Source organism: Thunnus thynnus, chromosome 18 (genome assembly GCF_963924715.1).
Source record: "Thunnus thynnus chromosome 18, fThuThy2.1, whole genome shotgun sequence".
Taxonomy (NCBI): Eukaryota; Metazoa; Chordata; class Actinopteri; order Scombriformes; family Scombridae; genus Thunnus; species Thunnus thynnus.
The window spans coordinates 29,846,512-29,871,198 of record NC_089534.1 but is presented as its reverse complement, the minus strand read 5'-3'; the positions used below and the strand labels follow the sequence as shown (position 1 = coordinate 29,871,198).

The window sequence follows — 24,687 nt, the reverse complement described above, 5'->3', positions numbered from 1 at the left end:
CATATTTTTTTTGCCAGACAAAAGTCAAATAGACCTTTTAAGTATGTTGAATAAAAAGGGAGAAAAACACATTCCCATGACATGACATGTCCTCAATGGCAGTTACAGCTCTATATGGAAAAAATCCTGGACCAATCATTATTTACAAAATATAGAAAATTGTTATTAAAATGTACTGTGAAAGATGTCAGTTTGCCTTTTGTAGTTGATCCCCTCAGACTGTTGCCTTTTTGCAAAACCTTTCTAGAATTGATCTGCTTTTATCATTATTGTGGGAAAATGTACTGTTTGGTATCCAAGACTACAGTAAAGATATGCACTCTGAGTTATATTTTATATATATTATATACTGTTTTTAATTTTATCAGCCAACTTTCTTATTGATAAATGAATGCTTTGGGGGTGAAAAGCCTAATTTCATTTTGTTTACTACTAGGTCAAACAATACATTGACTCAGTTCGTTTAGATGGACTGATGCCCCATTTTGTTAGTAGTCACCTCATGGCAACAGAGAGCTCAATCTGATTCCACTGGCCTGGTGTCTTTCTGGGAAACCAGAAAGCCAAACTGCTATGAATGTTTTGGGAGTAACTACTGATAAGTAGAGCGAAGGGCTTCATCAATTTGTGGTCTCACAAAAATGTTGGGCCAGTTGTGAGCAGTTGAAGCAAAAGGGATCCACTGTTTCACATGAAAAATGCAGACATTAAAAAAGGTTTAAAAAGAAAAAAAAAAAAAAAGAACAAAAAGACAATCTTGTGCGACAGAGATTTTATTTATGTCTTTAATCATCTTGTGACCTTTCAGATGTATTTTGGGACTGCTCATGGAGGTCTCATCCTCAGGGTGGTGCTGCTTAACTTTGCAGAAAACAGAAGAATTTGCACCCATTGATACTGTATAATGTAATTACATCATTTCAACATTTACTGAGTGAAGACATCAACCAATTAGTTACATGTGCAGTGTGGAATCATCTCAGGGATTACAGTTCTTACCCAGACAACTGTCCGCTAAATAAATGCACGTTCTTCCACATGGTGATCATGTAGCATAGTGTATAGCAGTGTTTGAACCAGTTTGTTTGTTTGTTTTACAAGTGTGCTCAACATTTTCTTTCCCATAACTGGAAACAAAAACACACAGCTTCAAACTTGCAAGAACTATTTTCAAATGTGATAGATTACGCTCAGTCACTGCCAACAAGTTCTTATTCTGTATTGGATTTACAGCTATTGATTAGAAAGGTAATGTGAAGTGGAGAGGGATCAGGGATTCTGTTGGAAATGGATTTGAGCATGTGAAAAGAGAACGATGATATTAGAGGTCAGAAAAACAAAGAAGTTGAATGTAATCATGCAGGAGACATTGCCAGCAGACCCAGACAGAGTGTAAATGTGGGGTGTGGTAGACTGTCTGCTTAAAGCTGGAGAGTGACATCAACGGATGCAGTCATTATGTCCCACAGCATGCGCTTTTGGTTTGATGGCCGCTTGCATGGAGGTGAAAATGTTAACAGTCAGACAGAAAATAACAAGCAACTCATGAATACACTGACATCACATGACGATGCTGAGGCTGTTGCGTGGACGGAGCTATTAATTCCAAAGTCAGTCACAGTCATCACACACACACACGGAGCACTGTCTACATGAACAACACACACACCATACTCCACCACTGTTATCATCAGTGTGTGAGGTTTGACACACTCCAGGAGGGATTTCATACAGAAGCAAAGAGTAGCTGTGGTTGCTTTACAGACTTGTAAAACAATTTAGTTTTTAAAACTCTTTATCTTGGGACAAATATTTAATTAAGATGTTATCTCCACATATCAAACATTATTTTTTGGTGATCAGGAGTTAAATGTCACATTTTCTCAGTCATCCGTTCTACAGAGTACTTTGTCAAGGAATCATTTCTTCCCAACTTGAGATAAAGACACAATAGAACAGATGAAAAACAGAGTCTCCACTTTATATCACCATAGACCCTTTTTCACAGCAGATACTTTGACTTGTCAAAGCAGGAAAAGCATAGGTGTAAATAATAACATTAATCAGAGCCTGAAACTGGCTCACCAAAATGGAATGCAGCCATCATTAGTAACTGATTCCACTTGTGCTCTTCCTGCTTTGACAAGTCAAAATGTCTGCTGTAAAAAAGGGTCTGCAAACTTCCATGCTTTGGTCACATGATGACTACTGAGCAAACGCCACCCACTGAGCAAGACCATGAGATGTAGTTGAAAGCAGTGTAAAAGCTAGTCAGTGCACCTCGAGTTAAGATTATTTGGTCAAATTGCTGTTTCCAAGGTCGATAATGAACTTTGCTGTTCATAATTTGCAGTCTTGACAAAAGACAAAATGATTAGCAACCACAGCCGCTCCTAGTTTCTGCTGTCATGTACTTTTCTGTGATCTACAGTGATGACCACATTTTGTGGCTGCATGCATTCTGATCTATTGAGGGCAACAGCAAAGGATGTCAGGGATGTATCTCAAATATAACAAAATAAGACTGAAGTGTAAAAGTTTAAAAAGAGTAGTTTGACAAAATAATCTGAACTAAAGGTCCACTTACTAGCTTTTTCCTCGAGCTTTTAAACACATCTCATTGTCATCATTTTATCATGTGACCCAAGTACAGATCTTCAGTTAGGCGATAACAGGAAACTGACTGGCAATTCTCCCCAGTATATGGAGGAGTTTAGTTAGAATATGATGATTTTGTCAAGTTGTAATAAGATTTCCATATGAGCTGTGAGCATATACAGAGACAGTGCATTTCTTTATTTCAGGGCTCTGATCAGTCAAAGAGGAACCTTAAACAAACTTCTGTACGTGTTGGGAGGCAACACTACACATGAACACATGACCGCAAGCTGGAGGCCAAAGGGACAAACACAGAGCCACATGAATTTTTCATATTTACACATCATTAACCACTCGGTCCCTCAGCTCCACTTACTCTGTGCAGCTCAAGTGTTGTTGGTGATTGAGCTTCTCCCTAAATGCAGTTATATTTCCCAGGATGCTTCACGAGGACGGGCACAAAGCCTTGTTTCTTCTTTGTTGTCTGCTGAGTGAAGGCTTCAGCAGTAAACAGCAGCTGGAGACTGAATGATAAACAGTGAGCCAGAGGGTCTGAGAAGACAAAACAGGGTTTGTGGTACACTGAGTCTATAGACAGTCTTCTCATGTCAGTGCATGTCTCTGATGTGCCATTTTTCTCTCTTGGAGAGCCTGTTCCAGAAGTTCTGGAATGTGAGTTTATTATAAGACAAGAGCTGGTGGCAGGAAGTCAGCTGACTGGCTATGTCTCCTGGTTTCCTCGTCTTTGAGCTGTCTTAGTCTGTTAGAGATCCAGGAAGAGAAGTCATGAGGGACACAGCGAGGTATCGAGCAATTACCACCTGCCCCCACCTCTCGTCTGACTGTATGAACACCACATTTGTTCCTGTGTGAAGACCTTGACGCCGGCCTGCACATCACTGGCCAAGCCGCTGCTGACACACACCATACCGCTGCAGGACACCCAACAAGTCCTCATAGGAGACGTTTCGGTGGGAGGGCAGGGAGCTGAGGGCAGAGCAGGATACACACAGGAAATATCAAACTGTACATAACTTAACACTTCCAGAGACAAGAAAGATAAGATTACAGTGCCATCTACTGTGTGAGGGATTTTTTGCATTCAAAATGAAGATGAAAATGTAAAATTCAATAAGACAAAGCAATCAATAAGTCTTAGTTCAACTATGTCTAAGACGTAGTTGATCAACCTCTGGTGGTTGTTTAGTTGTCTTAGTATTTAGTATGAAAATCTCACTTTCAGCTGCCATTTATTTCAATGATTTTGAGTTCTATGTTAGCAAACATGAGAGGTTTATGTTTTACTTTATTCTGATGATACAACTGACCAGCAGAAATACCAGAGGAATTCTGAGAAGCACTAGTTGCTCATAATTAACCGTTTAACCATTAACCGGTAAGAATTTTGACCAATTAATACTATAATCAGTTAAACAGTTAAAGCTGGAGTGTGGGACTTTCGTCTCACCCTTCTGGCAGTGAGAGTAAAGGGGGGTGCTGTTATGCAGCACGCTCTCATGCGCACCCCGAATGACAACTAACAGAAAGGGCCAGTAAAAATGGATATGTTTTGACAGTCCACCAGCTCACTGGGATTGGTAGTATGCCCGATGGCCAGTACACCACTGGCCATAACCTACTGCTGTGGCTGTAAAATGGTGGATAAATTGTTTTGAGCGTCACACAACCCCTGCAAAATGATTTGATCCATTCGGTCCTATAACATTTGGAAACTCTACAAGAGCTACACAACTAACAGCCAAACAGCCAACGCAGGAATGTTGCGCCCGACATGAGATTTAAAAACTCTGCATACAAATACAGAGAGATTTATCTGATAGTGATAGGCTTAATCAGCGTTGTGTGAACTCGTTTGGCTTGAATGTAACGGACATTCATTTATATATAAAAGTTCCGCACTACAGGTTTAAAAAAACAACAACATATATACATACACACACACACATATATATACATATATATATATATATATATGTATGTATGTATGTATGTATATATATTTTTTAAGTAATTAAAAAAGGTTTGCTGCATGGTAAAAGAAAAATAGGCTATACATATCAATTGAGTCATGGGGGCATGTTGACACATGCAACCAACCAAATGTGCCTACAACCACATTACGCTGAGCTTGAGCAAAATGAAGCGAGCAAAAAGAAGTACTGTGTGGGACCATTTTGACCGAAAGGACAACAAGGTTATTTGTAAGATATGCACTGCAGTATTGAAATATAGCAGTAGTACAAGCACAATGCAATACCACTTGCAAAGCAAACATCCACAAGCATCAGGTGATGAAGGACAACAAACTTTTCCCCCTGAGAGCTGAGGATGGCAGCTGAAGAGTCACAAAGTTCAATGCGAAGGTTCCACATTCCTTGAGTGACCACATGGGGGTAGGCTATTTCATTTATAGGTTTAATATATTCTTAAGTGTACTTTTAAAATAGCCTCGGAACATTCCAATATTATTATTATTATCATCATCATTATTATTATTACTAGCCCTAGCATATTATCAGCCCTAGCGTGTATTGTTACTATTAGGCTATTACTATCATTATCATTGACATAATAGCCTGTTCTGTTATGAATTAAGAGGAACATTAATAAGACTTTTTTGTCCACCACAGGTTGACACAGATGAGTTGGTGGCCAAACCAATGCTGGTCACCTGTGTCCTGAACCCTCGCCATAAACATCTCAGTTTTTTTCACTAAGGGAGAGAGAAGCCGCAAAAGCAAAACTTTTAGAAATCTGAGCTACTGTGGAGGTGGCCACTGAAGATGATGAAGATGAGCCTGGTGCTACTGGGGGAGATGATGAGACAGTGGTGTCTGCTGCCCATGCTGGAGTTGCCAGGGCAATGCCATGATGTTGCTCCTGGGAGACGACTACAGCACCACTCAACAAGCTAATGACCCATAGGCAGAGGTGGACAATCAGCTAATCAGATGCTCTGACTGCCTGTTTACATCTACTCTTACAAGTGACTGATATCTGATACCTGTGTTTACGCTTGCTTAACACTTGAAACATCCAGCATATGTAAACGAGGGTTTGGTTACCGAAATGGAAGTAAACAATTTGTTTTTGTTTTTTTCAGTGGACAGTAGTTGTGCCCGCTGTGCATGTGAAAATAACATTACACATCATTAAAATGTGTATAGTATAAATTGGTCACATTTTCAATGACGTGTGAATTGCAATGACAGGGATTATCCAATCTGTCCGTTTAGATGACAGTTGCATTGGCAGATATCTGATTACTATCAGATTTATTGCCTGTTTACATGTTCATAATACATATCCAATCTGTGCCACATGTGAGCAAAAAATCAGAATTGGGTCACTTGTACCAGGCAGTGTAAATGCAGCCTTAGTGAGAGTTATCAGACTTGTTGATAGTGCCATGTAAACAAACAGTACATATTGTATTGTATATGTTGAATCAGGGAGATATGATTAAGAAAAGTAAAAATGTGATTTGTAATCTTGTTAATAAAGTTCAGGCAGTGTTTAAGTGACAGAGAGTATCTTACATGAATTCAGTGAGTCTGATGTGCCAGGGGAGGAAGCCCAGTGTGCTGTTGACCGGACCGAACTTCACCACCAGCTCAGGATCTGGAATATTCTTTGACTCTGAAACAAGCACAAAGACAGGCAGCATGACATCAGCACAGCTGCTTTATCCATACTAGCATCACTTCAATACAGTGCAGCATCAGAGGTGCGCTCTGTTACATGTGTAACTGCCTTCTGGGGACAGAGGGTCAGCTCAGGGGCTGGAGGATGTATGAGTGAGGATGATGCAAGGAAGCATCATGAGTACCCTTCTACATCTCTGCAGAGAGTTGAACACTTTTACTACTCGAAGTCAGTGAGGGGTTGGTCAGATAATCTCAATAGCTACATACTGTGATATTCTGTCATGCAGTAGCCTATATTATCAATATAATATATCTGGCACTAATATTGGGATACTTTCTTTTGCATTATGCTTAGTTAGTTTCCTTTACTCTGAGGTTCAGTCTGTTTTCAGATAAACAAAAGGTTGCCTCCTATCTTCTCACTGACTTCTCAATGGTGTTGACCAGATGTGCTCACATTTGTTGTATTACTGTCATGTGTTTTCTGTCCTTAACAGGAAATCAGTGCAAACTTGTTTTACCTTCATCCAGGATACCTGATTTGGAATCTCTATAGATTAGCCATTCTCAACCAGTGGGCTGTGGCCCACAGGTGGGCCTCAGATCGCCATCTAGTGGGCCGTGAAGGTGAATATCACCACACAAATCACAACACATCATTAGGTAGACGTGTTTTGCTACTGTTAGCTAGCTAGCTTTCTCTATGGATCCTGCTTTAGAAGACATGGCTCTGTCCACTGTGTTGGAAAATGAACTGATGGAACCATCAGCAGACAGCAGCCTGAAGCTTCAGCTCACACAAGTTGACCATGCTTCATTCTGGCTACTGGCTGCCAGTCAAAACTAGCAATCAAATTTCTGTCGCTTTTCACCACACCACTACCACTTTATGTGAGTCAGGATTTTCCATTGTGACTGTCACAAAATCAAAGGCAACGAACAAACTGAAAGCAACTTGGAATGCTATTCTGCATGTCAGCCTCTCACCAATCCCACTACAACTTGATTTCATTTTTCCCAGAAGCAAGCCCCTGCATCTTTACCCTCACTGAGGGTACCCCTGCTATAGATTACAGCATGGGCAGAGAAGCTTGGAGCCACTTGACACACACTGATTACTCCCTGTTCAACTACACAATATTTCAAGGTGACTATTGTTAATAATCACAAAACATATTGAGGACACGCTATCTGTACTGACAGCAAAATATTTGTTGTTTCTACTAATGAGACATACATTTGGAAATAATTCAGAGATGTGGATGCCTCATGTGGATGCCCCAAAACATGTTTGGGGCATTAAACAGGAGGTTGTTTTAAGTCCGTTTTAGATTGTGCAATCTGCCCCAGATTTTTCATGTTTGATAAGATGCCAGGCCTTAACACATTTACATGTTCATACTGAGTCATAGTCATAGCACCAACTAATGGCGACAGGAAGTCAGTCTTATGTCACAAATGTCATCCAATTGAAATGAAATTTACATGGTGTGGTCTACACACGTTATACAGCAAAATAACGTATAATTAGTGGGTGTTCTCTAGCACCACATTGTGGACACAGGAAGTGATAATCATCTCCTACATGCAATGTCCGATATTCATGAAAATGTATATCCATGTCAGTTTCCTTCTGGTAAATATATTGCTGCATTAATATTTCACTTATATAAGATTGTCTATGGGCAACAGGAAACAAAGCCTAAAAGACAAATAGTTCAAATGTATACAAAATAAATAGGGACGCACGATATTGGATTTTTTGCCGATATCCAATATGCCGATATTTCCAACTCACTGTGGCTGATTGCCGATGCCGATACCGATATATGCACCAATACCGATATATGCACATATTTTTTTCCAGATGGCTGAGGAGACTATTATGCATGCAAGCATAGATTGTACTAAGTATGATCAAGAAAGACAATATCTGAAGGAAGAATTAAGGAAGCCTTAAAACTTTAATGAACCTGCCAAGTGGGTGGAGCAGTACAGTTTTCATTGAGTTCATTAAACAGACAGGATTAATGTGTAGGATTTAATCTCTGGTCCACACTCCGGAGCAGAAGGTGGCGGTAATACACCTAATACGCTGGTTGCCAACTGCCATTATAAACCCAAAAGATTTTTTTTTTCCAAACAGAGTGGTACATCCTGTCAGCCGAGGTGTTTCCTATCTGTTCAGCCGAACTTTGCAGCTCCTCATCGGAGCAGAGCGTTAGCCGCAGCATGGCCAGAGGGAAGCACAGCCAGCTAGCCTCTGCTAGCCTCCCGGTTAACGTTAGCCCCGGTTCTGCATGTGGATTCAACCAGAGCGCTGAGCCCCGGTTTGTTATTCAAGTTAAAGTGGGAAGAAGCAGCAGGTCTGACGGGCAGCTTGAGTGAAGTGGAGCCTGCGGAGGAAGCACCGAGACTGTCAGGTGGCAGAGGAGATGGCAACAAATCGAATTCTAAATCGAGTGGAGAGGATGGAATGGTCTGCCAGCAGTCCTGACCTCAACCCCATTGAACACTTGTGGGATCAGCTTGGGCGTGCTGTTCGTGCCAGAGTGACTGACACAACCACGTTGGCTGAATTGTAAGAAATGCTGGTTGAAGAATGGGATGCCATCCCACAGCAGTGTGTGACCAGGCTGGTGACCAGCATGAGGAGGAGGTGCCAGGCTGTTGTGGCTGTGTATGGTTCTTTCGCACGCTACTGAGGCTCCTATTTGTTAAATGAATAAATTGTCAATATGTCTTGTTTCTTCAAACTTCAATCATCCAATCCACCAAACAATGTCAATGGCAGAATAAGCTGTTTGGCATTGGCAGAGAAGATTTGCACAAAGATTTCCACAAATGCATGTTCCTTACAAATGTGGCACCATTTAAAAGGGAAATTAACAGGCTTTCCAACGGTATAAGATTTATTGCCAAGAAGCATTGTTACACCTAAGAAATAATCTATGAAACACAAATTTCCTTACTTTTTGTGCTATGTTTATTTTACCCATTCACACAGTGTCTGATAATCCTGAAAAGATCCGTGTCAACAGACCTCCAATATTGATACCACAGCTCCCACTCTCTCTGACACATGCAAGGTGCAAGGACCCGTTCATTGCTGCTTGCAGCTTTAATTTTTCATTTTGTATTTCCTTAACCTTCCAGATTTTTATTTTTCACAGTGGATACTCCTTGGCCTGACTGGTCATTTTCATTGAGGAATATGTTGAAACCCTAAATGCTAACAATGACCATATGTTTCATTTTGTGTGTGTGTGTGTATCTCTCACTCACTTTCCCTGCCTCTGCCTAACTCTCCTTCTCCAGGTTTAGTGAACAACACTGCAAGGAGAAGATCGTTGGTTTTGGCTCAGAGAGCAGGAGGCACAGGGTTTTTTCTGCATAGAGAATTTCAAGGCAGCTGCCTCTGTCAATTTCCAGGCCTCCGTCAAAATCAGGGTCCCCATGGATCCTTAAAAAGTCTTAAAACATCTTAAAATATATTTTTTTGTAGTTCAAGGTCCAGTGAGGATAAATATTGTAACGTTTCTAATAATGGGACAAGACCATGAAAAATAGGAAAGTCCTCCTCATTCTGAACAAAAAAAGTTATGGCACTCCATGGCTTTGCAGAAATGTGAGTGACGAAACAAATGTCCTAATCATAAATGATTGTGATTCTATAACACTACATGCAGGAAAATCGCTTTGAAGTATTTAGAAATGCTCATGGAATTAACCTAGCACTGTGCAGTCTTTAAGTAACTCTATTAACTCTAAGATCCTTGAGAAAGCAGTCTCTAATCAGTTCTACATAACAATAGTTTATTTGAGGATTTTCAGTCAGGATTTAGAGCGCATCATAGCACAGAGACAGCACTGGTGAAAGTCACAAATGACCTCCTTATTGCATCGGACAGAGGATTTGTCTCTATACTTGTCCTGTTAGATCTTAGTGCCGCATTCGACACAATTGACCATCAAATCCTTTTGCAGAGACTGGAACATTTGATTGATTAAAGGAACTGCATTAAGCTGGTTTAAGTCCTATTTATCAGACCGATTACAATTTGTACATGTTAATGATGAATCGTCCGTGAAGGCAAAAGTTAGACACGGAGTTCCACAAGGTTCTGTACTTGGACCAATTATATTCACCTTGTATATGCTTCCTTTAGGTAATATTATTAGGAAACACTCATAAACTCATAAATTTTCATTGTTATGCAGATGATACCCAATTATATTTATCAATGAAGCCAGATGAAACCAATCAGTTAAACAAATTCCAAGCATGCCTTAAGGACATAAAGACCTGGATGACCTGCAATTTTCTACTATTAAACTCAGATAAAACTGAAGTTATTGTGCTTGGCCCTAAACACCTTAGAAACACATTATCTAATGATATAGCTACTCTGGATGGCATTACCCTGGCCTCCAGCACCACTGTAAGGAATCTGGGAGTTATCTTTGATCAGGATATGTCCTTTAACTCCCACATAAATCAAATCTCAAGGACTGCCTTTTTTCACTTACGTAATATCGCAAAAATCAGGTACATCTTGTCCAAAAAAGATGCAGAAAAACTAGTCCACGCATTTGTTACTTTTAGGCTGGATTATTGCAATTCCATATTATCTGGCTGCCCTAACAAGTCTCTAAAGACTCTCCAGCTGGTCCAGAATGCAGCTGCACGTGTTCTGACTAAAACTAGAAAAAGAGATCACATTTCTCCCATTTTAGCTTCGCTACATTGGCTTCCTGTAAAATCTAGAATAGAATTTAAAATCCTTCTCCTAACTTACAAAGCCCTTAATGGTCAGGCACCATCATATCTTGAAGAGCTCATAGTACCGTATTATCCCACTAGAACACTGCACTCCCAGAATTCAGGCTTACTGGTGGTTCCTACAGTCTTAAAAAGTAGAATGGGAGGCAGAGCCTTCAGCTATCAGGCTCCTTTCCTGTGGAACCATCTTCCAGAGTCGGTCCGGGGTGCAGACACCCTCTCTATGTTTAAGAGTAGGCTTAAAACTTTCCTTTTTGATAAAGCTTATAGTTAGGGCCGACCAGGCTCGCCTTGGATCAGCCCTTAGTTATGCTGCTATAGGCCTAGACTGCTGGGGGACTTCCCATGATGCACTGAGCTCCTCTCTCCTCCTCCTCCTCTCCATCTGTATGTGTTCATGTAACATCAATGCATGTCACTAACTTTGCCTCTTCCCCGGAGTTTTTTTGTGCTTTCTCATCTCACAGGAAACCCTGGGTTCTGGGCCGAGCCTTTGCCATCCTTCACAGTCCTGATGGCATCCTTCCCTGGCTGCTGCTGTGTCATTGTCATTATTGTTATGATTGTTGTTATTCTGCCCCCCCCCCCCCCCCCCCCCTTGCCCTCTTTCTTTCTCTCTCTCCCTCTCTCTCTCAACCCAACTGGTCAAAGCAGATGGCCGCCTACCAAGAGCCGGGTTCTGCTTGAGGTTTCTACCCGTTAAAGGGGAGTTTTTCCTTACCGCTGTCACCAAGTGCTTGCTCATGGGGGAATTATTGGGTCTCTGTATATTAAAGAGTACGGTCTTGACCTGCTCTATGTGAAAAGTGCCTTGAGATGACTTTTGTTGTGATTTGGCGCTATATAAATAAAAATTGATTGATTGATTGATTGATATTAAGATTTCATGGGGGATATGTAAAGAGGTTTGTAACTGTTGGCACCTTTCCACTGTTCAAGCAGCTATGTTTGTATTCAGCCATATCTGCCTGAGGGATTGAGACTAACGGTGTCCTGTTGTTTTATATATAATTTTTTAAAATTTATTTTAAACTATCACTTAGCAAATGACAAACTGAACCAAGCGCTGACTACAACGGAGTGTATCTTCTCATACTGTTAAAACAGTTGCTATCACTGGCTGGCTACTAAGCGCGAGACCTGAAATGTTCCCGCGGTACTGGCCCATCTATCCCCTCAGTCACAAACAGCTTGCAGGACCTTGCAAATATGTTGCACTGGTTAAACAAAACACTACCCTGGCTGTGTGTGAGTATTTTAGCTAATGCATACATTTAGACGATTTCAATATATTATTGTGGGGTTTTTTTTGTTACAATCTAAGCCTTAAACACTTATCAAATCGGGCAGGTCAGGTCATTAAAAAAAAAAAGACATTCTGATTAATAGTGGATGGATCGCGGGCGGTGAAATAATACATCATTAATGAGAAAAATATTAATGACATTCTCTAAAATGTGAACATAGCTGCTGCTCAGCTTCATTTTTCACCAGGCGCAAATTACTGACTCATAACTAAGCAAACTAACAACGGGGAATACTAAGAAATACACAGACACTAATAACAATTATACAAGAGAGATTCCTAGAGAAATTGGTGCATTCAGCTTGCTACAATCTTTCCAGAGCACATGGGTTATCAGGAGCAGAAACGGGACTGCAGCAGGCAGCATTCATAGTAGGCTACATAAATATTAAACTGTATTGCAAAGGAACAGTTCACCATGCAAATGTTTATAAATGATGTCAAAGACATCTTGCATGGCAATTACAAGAACTACCATTACTCCCCCAAAGCATCGAGAGATCTCCAGAATGTCAGAGGCAATGACTAAAAAAATCCTGAAACCTGTTAATCTGTGAGGCACACGCTGGCTTCCTCATCTGCAGAGAGCACTCACTGCTTTATGCGACTTTAGGCCAGAGCTTTCCCATTTATAGCAGAGGCAAAGGCAAACAGTGCAGACATGATTGGCAGGGCTCGTTTCACTTGTACATTTTAGAAAAACTACAAGTCACTGCATTTTGTCCTCTTTTTAGTGGACATCCTTGATCAGTTAATCAGCTTAAAATTGCATGACTCCACAACACTGAGTGATGTCCATCAGGCTCTGGAAAAGACTTATCTTTCTCTCACAGCAATGCAGTGTTCACTAGGGCCACACCTTGATGCATTTTTGACCGAGGCTCAGGGGGGAGTTGTCCAGGAAGTGCAGCTGGTTGGCCGTGAGGATGGAAAGCTTGAAGACGAAAGAAAGAAAGTTCTACACAGCATGTAGAAGTACCTCAGACAGCAGTTTGACTTTTTTGATCAAGACCGGCTTGGTTTTCAACACCTGTGACTGGCCAAAGAACCAAGTTGAACTGGTGACTACAACACTGCAGGTGCACTAGAGAGATGGTGGGTAAGAAGGGAGAGAGCCTGGAGGATACCTGAATAAGCTGAAAAAGTAGGCTAACAGTTGGAAATATGTATTATAATTATTCTACTGGTTTTTGTAATGTTTTCATTGCAATATCGGGGGGAGGGGAGGGGGGTATGTACCATATGTTTACAAAGAACTGGAGTTTTCAATCTAAATTAGGGATGCTCATTTTTATTATTTTTTTCTGACCGATAGCAGACGCTCATTAACCAACCATTAACCATTATCGACAAGATTAAATTATGATTAGATTGGACGAGTGTCTGTAACCCATAAAAAAAAATACCAATACAACAATTTTTTTTTTCATGAGAAGGGGTTTATTTTTACATGGGCAAATAGCAGCATACACAACAACAACAGAACATGAGTATTCGCAATAGACTGTAAAAGATATGGACGTAGCCACCGTGACGTGGTACTTCTGCCTGGCTCCTGCAGCCAAAAGCAGCAGGTCTTTTGTGATCTCTACCTTGGTTATGCCCCCAACAGACCTGGCATGGTCAACAATGAGCCTCTGAGCCACCAGAGACCTCTCCTTCTGATTCTCCAAAGTCAATTCTTTGTTATTGGAAAATCCTCTCTCTACACTGGCCTGTCCATGAGAAAAGACAAGTAGAATCTTCACCACATTCCACACTCTGGAAAATGATGGTTTTGTCCCCATTGTCACATAAAGCAGGGTGTCCGCTCAATCTGTTTTGAGGTCAAATTTCCCTGAATTTAGACGAATCACAAAACTCCCTAAACTCACTGAGGATATCATCACACACTGCCTCATCTATGTGTTTAGCTTCAACAAGTATGCCCAACATGAGTTGAAAAAGCTGGCTTGTTTCTTCACATGACTTGTAGGAATAGTGAGAATTAGCCACCTTAAGCACCCACAGTACCTCTGCAGTTAGGGCTTCGTTTCTGGACACAGAACCCGAAATGGTCCCTTGTTTGATGGTGGACAAGAGGGAAGCACTGCAGCTGGCAGCGGGTGTCACCTTGGTCACCAGTGTGAAAAAGCCAGTGATGGGGTTGAGAGTTGATTCATGTGCAGCAGAAGCAGCCTGGTGCTTAGGCCAGGTGGTGCAGCCCATCGCCACAGGGTCAAGTGGAGGTGTGTGGGGGTGTAGGTGTGTTTATTTGTGCTCTAGAACATAACCACTGTGAAATAATCAGAAAATTATGTTTTATTGATCTGATTCACCTGCTTTCTCCCTACTAGCACTCCATCTCTTCATTTACCCTCTAGCTCGCTCAACCACAGCTGCTTCTCTCTCTCTCTCTCTCATCTTTTTTAAAATGAGACTTGAAGCCAACAGCGAAGTCTAACTTTACTTTTAACATTATCAAATGAAGAGAAATGTCCTCCCCTCCTAGTAACATCTTTGTACTCCCTCATGGCAGAGTTTACAGCTCTGATCAGTCTGATCTCCAGCTGTAATTGGCCACTGCAGCCTTCAGCCACAGTGACGTCGGGTTGTGTTCCTCCAAAAGTTGACTCTGGCTCAACTTTCCAGCCACAGTCCAGTGCAGTGCTGTTGCGGCCAAAAAGCCTGCAGACGTAACGCACTACCCCCATTCAAATGAATGGGAGAATTGGCGTTTTTGCCATACCACCTGATTTGGTCTGAATACCGCCTTAGCTCCTTTACGCCTGGATACCACTAGACGCACAGATTGAGCTGGGCAGGAAGTCAGAATAGAGCATCCAATCAATTTTCAAAATAAAACACCCCGTGCAGACTCCCGATCTTATATCAACAATAAACATAATTAAAACAGACAAATAAAGAAACCGTTTAACTCTCTAGCCGACTTAACCATAGTAGTATCACAAAATACAACAAAAATGACCAAATAAACAAAATGTTAACAAAGTTGGGCAGTTTAGTTCCCCTGCTAATCCAGTAATTACGGTAGCCTAAAGGCACTTTTACAGCTTTGACTAGTCTGCTGTAATTATTGTAGTAGGAGTGCAACTGAATTTAAAAGGCAGATGGCTTCCCTGCTTTCAAGACGCTTCGTTTCTGAAACGCTCCCGGTGGGATATGACGCTATGCAAAGGACGGAGCAAAACCACATCGGAACTGGAACATGGTGCACACACGCCCCATGGGATCCCGGCGTAAGCTAGCGCTGGCTCTCTCATGTTTGAAATGTCAAACGGTTTACTACTCAGTAAACGTTTTGCATATCCCAGGGCCTGGTCTTTTTCAAGCTATGCCTTATAGTTGTCCAAGTGAAGCCAGACATTAAATCGGCATTTTCCTCATCAAAGTACAAGCTCCAACTCAGGTCGGAGGCTGACGTTAGCCCACACAGAGAGCCAGAGCCGTCGATAGAAAGTTGCGGCAACTCCATAGACTCCAATAGGACCAATTATTCCACAACGATGGCGGATCATGGAGGCTCAGCTAGTTCCTAATAGTGGCTGGTCACAAGCAGCATTTTCCGTTCTTTGAGGTATATTCAGAAGAAAAAATATCCAGCAACAACATAAAAAGTTTAATCAGTCAGATTTTTTAATATTCCATTTGCTAGATCGATAAGCTAAATTTGAAGAACAGTCAGGGATTCATTTAACGGAGTGTTTTCCATCATTTAGCTACCGTTTTTAAAAGCTTTGAGGGAAAATCACCTCTTATTTTAACCAACATAATAAGCTTTCAAAATATCATCACTATATTAGATTGACTGTATTTGACAATACTAACTAGCTAACTAATAGTGAAAATGTTATCTAGCTACAGAGCTAGTGATAGTTTATGTCAGCTATTAACTACCTATCAATGGCTCTGCAGAGAACAACAAAACGTCAAATGACATGACTGATCTGCCGAAACATTAAAGTATTGTTTAACTAATATAGATTTTTCTCAGTCGATCTTAATTGAACCACATATACTCTATTATACAGGTCTTATACTCTATTATTTGTGAAGCAAATTTCCATGACATTTCCAAAACTTTCTGGGTTTATTTATTTTTCCAAAACTTCTCCAGGCCTAGAAATTGCTATTTTCAAATTCCATGATTTTTCCAGGTTTTCCATCACCGTACAAACCCTGAATATAATTAACTTTTACACACACAGCTATGAACAGGTACCTCTGAGTAGTGTGTCCAGCATGGAGACGCTGATGTCTTTGGAGCTCCTCTCTTTGTTCTCCACAGAGCGACAGAGCTGCTGTGCTGCCTGAACAATACTCTGCTTCCCATCCTCTGGAGACAGGACCTTCACTGTGGGCCTGCAGGACACCACTGACAGACAGACAGACAGACAGACACACACACACACACACACACACACACAAACACATGATCAATTTCCACTGCCTCTGATTGAAAGTACAGATGAGTGACAAATTAAAGGAAAAACTGGTACAGGCCTGAATGCTTGACCCCTACAGTTAGGGGATCCAGTGGATCTGTTATGCTGTGGGGGGCATTTTGCTGGCATGGTTTAGGTCCACTTGTCCCCTTAGAGGGAAGGGTCACTGCAAATCAACACAAAGTTGTTCTGAGACATCACCTTTATCCTATGATGAAACATTTCTATCCTGATGGGAGTGGTCTCTTCTAGGATGACAACGTCCCCATCCATAGGGCAGGAGGGGTCACTGAATGGTTTGATGAGTATGAAAATGATGTGAATCATATGCCATGTATGTATTATAGGTTTGCTACTACTTTTTGTAATATTTTTATTGCAGACATGACAATGACTCAGGCATAATGTTGGGAGGGAGTAAGTGAGTGAGCAAGAGAGAGCATGTATGAGGAAGAGGCATGGAGGGAGGCAGGTGTGAAAAAGATAGACCAAAAACTAAGGGACTGTGACTGTGTCTTAACTGTGTCACAATTAAGGAAGACTGTGTTAAGTTGCATTAAATTGCCTTTTCTGTATCGCTTTTACATAAATTTACATTTTGGCCACCAAATTTAGGGGCTTGGTGGACTGTAGGGCTAGTGCTTGAAAAAATTAGCATTTAGTCCTGGGTTTCTTGTAGGAAGCAGTGCATCATGCTACACTTTTTTTTGGCTGATATTGAAAATATGTGGAAAATATTGAGCTAAAAACATGTCTGAGTATCACAACAAGAACCACATCACAAACACACGACACATTCATTGTGAGCAATACATGCCCACCAAACAAATGAAAAGAACTAAAGAAAAAAAGAGCATGTAATATAATTAACTTTTACACACACAAACATTTTGTGTTTTGATGATGGTGGTGATGACATTGAAAATATGTGGAAACTAACTAACATGGTGTTCATCCCTCCAGAAGAGTCCCAGAAACTTATAGAATCAATGCCAAGGCTGAGGAACACCATTCTTCAAAAAGATATTCCCTCATTTGGTGTTTTGATGGTGGTGGAAACTGTCTAACACATCAGTCTAAAATCTCCCATAGGTGTTCAACTGGGTTGATATCCGGTGACTGCGAAGGCCATAGCATATGATTCACATCATTTTCAAACCATTCATTGACCCTTTGTGCCCTGTGAATTGGGCACTGCCATCCTGAAAGAGATCACTCCCATCAGGATAGAAATGTTTCATCATAGGATAAAGGGTGATCACTCAGAACAGCTTTGTATTGATTTGCAGTGATGCTTCCCTCTAAGGGGACAATTGGACCCAAACCATGCCAGCAAAATGCCCCCAAAGCATAATGGAGCCACCAGATCCCCTCACTGTAGGGGTCAAGCATTCAGGCCAATACTGGTTTTTCCTTTAATTTGTCACTCGTCTGTATATTCACAGGGAGATGGTGAGAAACTTACTGGTTGTGCATCTTTAAAGTGAGACCGACAAACTGACAGTTTCAAACACTCATACTGTAAATGGGTTAGAGTATTTTGGTAGCCACTGCTGCCGTGTGCATCTATTTCAATCAAATGGGCCCTTGGCTGCCTGCAAGGATTTGTCAGAGTGTACACCATTTCCTTGATTGGTGATTAGTGATTTGAATTAAATATGAGAAATTGTGATTTGAATTAAATTTGAGAAATTTACCATCTAACTATCTTTCCACACAATTAACTTCTTTTAATTGTCAGTCAGTCAGTCAAGTCAGTCTTTCCATTCTTGACCATATTGCTCCATTGAAAATCAGAAAGCTCAAATCAAACACCCTTCCCTGGCTAAATGATCACACTTGATCATTGAAACAACAGTGCAGAATATTAGAACTTGAATGGAAGCTAACTAAGTCTGCAGTTACCTACAATACTCTAAGGAATGTACTACAAAAGGACCAGAAAGCAGTAAAAGATGCAAGATCAACATATTTTCCTGACATAATGTCAATAAAAACAATCACAACCCCAAAGTCTTATTCAATGTAATCAATTCTGTTCTCAATGGTCCATCCAGTACAGATCTTGTACCCAAAAATAACTAGATTTATTGGGAAGATAGAGAGAACATAGTCTCAAATTTCACCTGATCCACGAAATCTACCCACCTCCAACAATGATCTTGCTTCACTTTCCCAGTTTCAAACCATTAACATCCCAGCAATGGATAAAATAATTTCTCAAATGAAATCCTCTACCCGTGGTGTACATATTATCCCAACTAAGTTTTTAAATGGATATTCCCCTCTGTCATTTTATTCTTTTAATTATTAACAGTTCTCTAACTTTTGGTAATTTTCCCATTTATTTTAAATATTAAAATAAAATTAAATATGCAATCATTCAAACATTACTGAAAAAGCCTAACTTAATTTGTAATTTTTATCTAAGGTGCTTGAGAAAGTTATCTCAACTCAATTAATATCCTTTATGAATAGTATCGATACTTTTAATAGTTTTCATTCAGGTTTGAGAGCTCACCACAGCACAGAGACAGCCCCCATGAATGATTCTAATAATCTACTTTTAACAACTAATGGAGGTGACTGCACAGTCCTGGTGCTTTTAGATTTGAGTGCTGCCTTCGATCAGTCCATTCTCCTGCACCATCTAGAAACCTGGGTTGGTCTTATGGGAACTGCTCTACATCTACAACGTTCACACCTCTCCAATAGAACCTCATATCATGTTGTCATAGCAAATGCCCGTTACTTGTTGCCCACTTTAACTGTGGTGTTCCTCAAGGCTATATCCTTGGCCCACTGCTGTTTTCAATACACATGCTTCCTCTCAGCCAGATCATTCAGAACCATAGTATCTCCCACCACTGTTACATGGATGATGTCCCTCTTCAAACCAACAACCCCAGGAGCCTTGATAATCCGTTTGCCTGCCTCAGTGATGTTAAATGTTGGTTGTCCCAGAACGTTTTAAAATTCATTGACAATAAGTCTGAGGTCATTGTCATTGGTCCTACAAATTCTACCAGCCTGCTTCACAGTAAGCTTGGTTCCTTGACCAGAAAACATTAAACAATCCGCTAGAAATATTGGAGCTATTTTTCGTGCAGATCTCTGTTTTGATGCACAAGTGAAAAATGTTGTCCAGTCATGCTTTTTTCAACTCAAAAAAAATCTCCAAAATTGGTTGAATAATTGCCATGTTACTTTCATAAGGAAAAAGTGCTACATCAATAGCCTTCCAGGATTAATCCATTATTTCCTGCGGTGGGAGGGAGAGCCTAACAAATTACCTGTGAAAACAGTGTATTCAATACACCCCTGTTGTTTTCAGAACTTTGGACTCGCCCAACCTAATGGAGACTCCTAGGTGTAACTCTACTCAACGTTTACTGCACGTTTACTGAATCAGTGTTTCTCCTATAATTATAACAACGAGAACCCCCCCCAGGCCAAGAAAATATTTTTCAATGCCAAAAATAACGCCAAATATCCATTCATTCGGAAATCAATAGCATTTGGGAGTCTCTGTGCAGAGCTGTTCCGGTACGTGAGTCAACGTCTGTGTCATTGCCTGGGAAACTATTTCTGGCGTAACTCCGTTAAGGAATAGAGCATTGCAGAGTATGTTTGCATAGCTAGTGGGAAAGAGCCAGCAGCAGAGAAGTGACAGTGGATGCGAGCGGAGCAGAGGAAAAGGTTAGCAGTAAGTTGTCAGTCTGGCAGTAAATGTACAGTACAGACTACAGTGTGTCAGTTAATAAATGCTAAAAAGTCACATCTGTTTCCCCAAGTGCTGGAAAAGTGAAGGGGCTGTGTTAGCCTAACCTGAAGATGCAAAACAGAGAAATAGAGAACGGAGAAATGTGTGGCTGTTGAGTTCACTGTGCATTCTGTCCCGTTACATCCACCCCCCACCTCCCCTTCTTCATTAGTTGAAGATTATGTACGATTTCAGTCGACCAAGATTTTCTTTGGTTGACTACAGCCCTAAAAATCAGATGACTCCTGTCTCCTACTGATTTACATAAGGTCACACATGCATTTATTTTCTCCTGCCTCAACTACTGCAATGCACTTTATGCCAGCATTAGTCAGAACTCCCTTCACTGACTCCAACTGGTACAGAATGCTGTTGCCTCGATTTTAACTGGCACTAAGAGATATGAACATATTACTCCAATACTTACCAACTTACACTGACTGCCTGTTACATTCATTTTCTGTCGGTTGACTAATCATTGCAGTGCGACAAGTTTTGGTAAGTATTTCATGTTTTTTCAAGCAGAATGTGAAAATGAAGGCAGTTTTCTGTCAATTTAAAATCTTTCAAGGTCCAATAAACTTATAAAATTACCTTGATGAATAACCATGATAAATAATATGGATATGTATCATTCATTATCATCTTTATGTACTAAATTAATGTGATATAGAAACCTGTGGATGTGGGTTTCTGGGTGTTAACAAGCAATGTCAGTTTCTGTCTTTTGTGTTCTGGAAGAATAGCCTGGAAAACAGGTCTAACACCACACAATAGAATGTATTACTCTTGTCATAGTTTCAATCCAGCAGAATGAAAGTGAAGAGGAGAAAATCGGCTTAACTTCCAGCAAAGATATGATGTGAAACAGATGTTAAGTTCATTATGTCAGCCAGCTTATTCAAGTTTGTATGTAGTCTCAGTATCATGTTTCAGATGGAAGGATGAAAAAATGCATTAAGCAATGAAAGCTAATGAAACATAAGTGGTGTGGGATTCGGCTCTCTAGATATCAGACACCCTGTCAGTTAACAAACAGGATTATCAAGTTTTTACATTTGCTATTATTGTGTATAGTGTCAATGCTTCAAATGCTGTGCCTTGATTTCAAAGAACAGGCCATATTATCAGCACAGCTGAGATACATGTTGCAGTAAACAATACCCCAAGTATTGCAGCTTCACTCGTCATGGTGATGGTCTGTTTGAACAGAACTGACATGGAACTTTTCCATAATGGAGATCTAAAGCCTATGAGAAAGCCAAACAACCATTCAGAACTCTGGCACAAAAATTAAAATAATATAATCCAGCCATGTTAACAGATACACAAAGTTAGGGCCTACATTTCCGCATACATCATTTGCATTCATACATAAATTACACACGTGTCTCACTGCCAGCTAATTAAATTTTTCATTTCATTTATATTCCATATTTATTTTAAATGTGCATTCCATATGTATTTTCCTACAGAAACAACAATCTGTCAGAATGACAGGAATTACATGAAAGTCTAAACTTTGACTTGTACATTTTTTATTACAGAAGCTTGGGTGCTATGAGGTGTAATGAGAATATAAATAGGAATCTACATGTTGCTTTGACAACGATTGGATGACTGAAGTGGGAGCAGATTTGAGGCAGGCTATACAAAAACTGAGAATACTATTCTTCCCAGCAGTGCTGACACGGCAGTGAAGAGAGAGAAATAAAAACTTTATCCAGTACAGACATGACTGAAAACAGTTAAAAATGATTTCTTACTTAGGGAAGAAAAGATGTGAATGTCAAACCACTACAGTACCCAGACATTTGCATTGTGATCGTTGCTTACATCCTGGCTTAATATGTGATATATTACAGTTGTATAAATGCACTGAATGACTGAATGAATTCAATACAAGCCAGGAATTTCAGAAAACAGCTGTTGCTTTACATTCCTTTGACTCTTGATTGTTGAATGAACTTTATGTACATTTTAGCCTTGTTTGTGTGAGGCAATAAATGACATATGTACATAATTACACAACCACACTGTGTTAGCCACTAAATAACAGTAGTGCTGAGCCCTTACCATGGTGCTGATGTTTGTCACTGCAGTTGTTCAGGAATTCCACATTGTATTTGGATCCCTCGACTCCCAGCAGGTCCTGCTGCTGCTTCACTATCTCTTCCAGCAGACGGGAATTGTTTTTCCGAAAAATCCCTGAGGGAAGAGACCGATGACAATGATAGCACATCAGTCAATCCAGAATAAAATTTGAAAAGTTATTTTGCTGAAGTTCTGGAGGGGAAGGCTGCAAAGGCTACAAGTGGATGATGAAACATTACTGCTTTGCAATATGATGATATTTTGTCTATGACTTTATAACTGTGGTTAGAGGGGTGAACTTTCTTTCCCTCTGAACATAACCAGTCCCATCAACAGTTCCCATAAAAGTATATAATAATATACATGAGCGTCAAATAAAATGATTAGGTGTCCCAATTATCCACAATTCTCTCAACTCTCAACAATGAGCAAACTTTGAAAAGATGGACTAGCAGTGAGAGAATGACACTTGAGCTTTAAAAAAAAAAAGCTCAAGTGTACATGCTTTGCTCCAGTTGTCCTCATACGTTAAACTGATTTTATTAGTGTTTCAACAACATCACAGAGGAGTTAATAGTTGAGTCGTTTACTAAATAACACAGGGTAAGCATGCACAGACATAATTATTGATGTTCACAAAGAAGATAGTAATAAAACCATGACCATTGTACAGTTTATATGATAGTATTTGTTAGTAGTTTGTTTCCTCAGAGACTGGAAAATTAGCATGGTCTGTGCATAACTCTAACTGAAGCACATGTGGAACAAACTAATATAACCTCTACAGTCACATGACATGACTGAAATAAGTCACGGAGAGCTGGATCATTTTTATAGTGGGAGTGAGGTTCATGTTGTACTTGTATAAATTATGGTCAAACACAAAGGGTGCCTAAAAGTAATTAGATCAGATCAAACTTGTGTAGTTTATACAATCTTATAAACATTATTGTATAGGTTTACAGTGACAGGGAACACGTAGCTAACGTTAACAGTTACATCTGTTCACTGTTTAATTACGATTAAACGACTGTTTATTACTGATATGCGGACACCGAACATAGTGCTCTTGGTTGTACCACGCAGTTAGGTAAAGTGTAAAATGTTTACCGTGATTATCATAGACGCTGACATACGATATACCGACAGCCATACACCAGACCACCAGGTTGGCTATGTCCGTATAACTGGGCTCTTCTTCCGCTACCAATAGGCCGATGTGGACCGGCATCTTCTCCAGAGACCTGCCGTCAGACAGCCACCGTAACCGGCGACTGGCAATGCGGTTTCCAGTTACCGGGTTAGCGTTAGCGTCAGGGTTATGATTTAACTTCTTCTGGTGGTCCGGGAACCCAGCCAAGGCTAACGGCAGCAGCAGAGCAGCCATCGCCCGCTCCCACAGCCGGCCCTTCCAGCTCCGTAGCCGGACACGGAGCCAGGAGACGAGCGCTCTGTTGACGTGGACCAGAACCAACAAGAGCCGCCATAACAAGTCGTACAGCAGCGCCATTAGTCTCCTTATTCCTTCGAAGTAAAGTCCTAAAGGATCGTGGTCAGAATCTGCTGTACAGGCGCTTTAGTCTTAAGTATGATCTGCCTGCTAAATCCGTTTCAGCGTTGTCAACCGTTCAGTCTGCCTGCCGCCATCTTCCTCTCTCCTTGGCAACCCCTGACCTGTGAACCCTCAGCGTGCTACACGTAGCTCGCTGATTCGACAAGATAAGAGTGACGTGCCCCTACAGCCGATCATAAGTCCCATTGATGTATGAGAGCTGGATAGGGCGCCGCCGCTCTGCCTTGCAGCCAGTTTTTCCCCACTGGCCACTGCAATGAAAAATCCCCCTGCGGCCCAAAAAACATTTCCCCCATAGACCACTATTGTAAAAGAGACGTCTGTTAAACTGTTGACAGGACACCTCGAACTGCAAATGACGTAAATTATGACTCTATCTAATATTAACTTTTGATCCGTAGAGGTTTTATATTTGTCAAACTTTCCTCGAGCCGAGAAAAGCAATTTAAAAACCCAT

At 40.7% G+C, this 24,687-nt stretch overlaps 1 protein-coding gene across 1 annotated transcript; it reads right to left on the bottom strand.

The window, feature by feature from the left end:
• Positions 1–757: 757 nt before the first annotated feature.
• nus1 (NUS1 dehydrodolichyl diphosphate synthase subunit) lies at positions 758–24,611 on the bottom strand. Its single transcript, XM_067571736.1, has 5 exons — positions 23,768–24,611; positions 22,640–22,771; positions 16,578–16,730; positions 6,159–6,258; positions 758–3,585 (listed from the first exon to the last, which is right to left on the bottom strand). Exons 1-5 carry the CDS (start codon positions 24,165–24,167, stop codon positions 3,495–3,497), a joined length of 876 nt encoding a protein of 291 aa, XP_067427837.1. The 5' UTR covers positions 24,168–24,611; the 3' UTR covers positions 758–3,494.
• Positions 24,612–24,687: the final 76 nt, after the last annotated feature.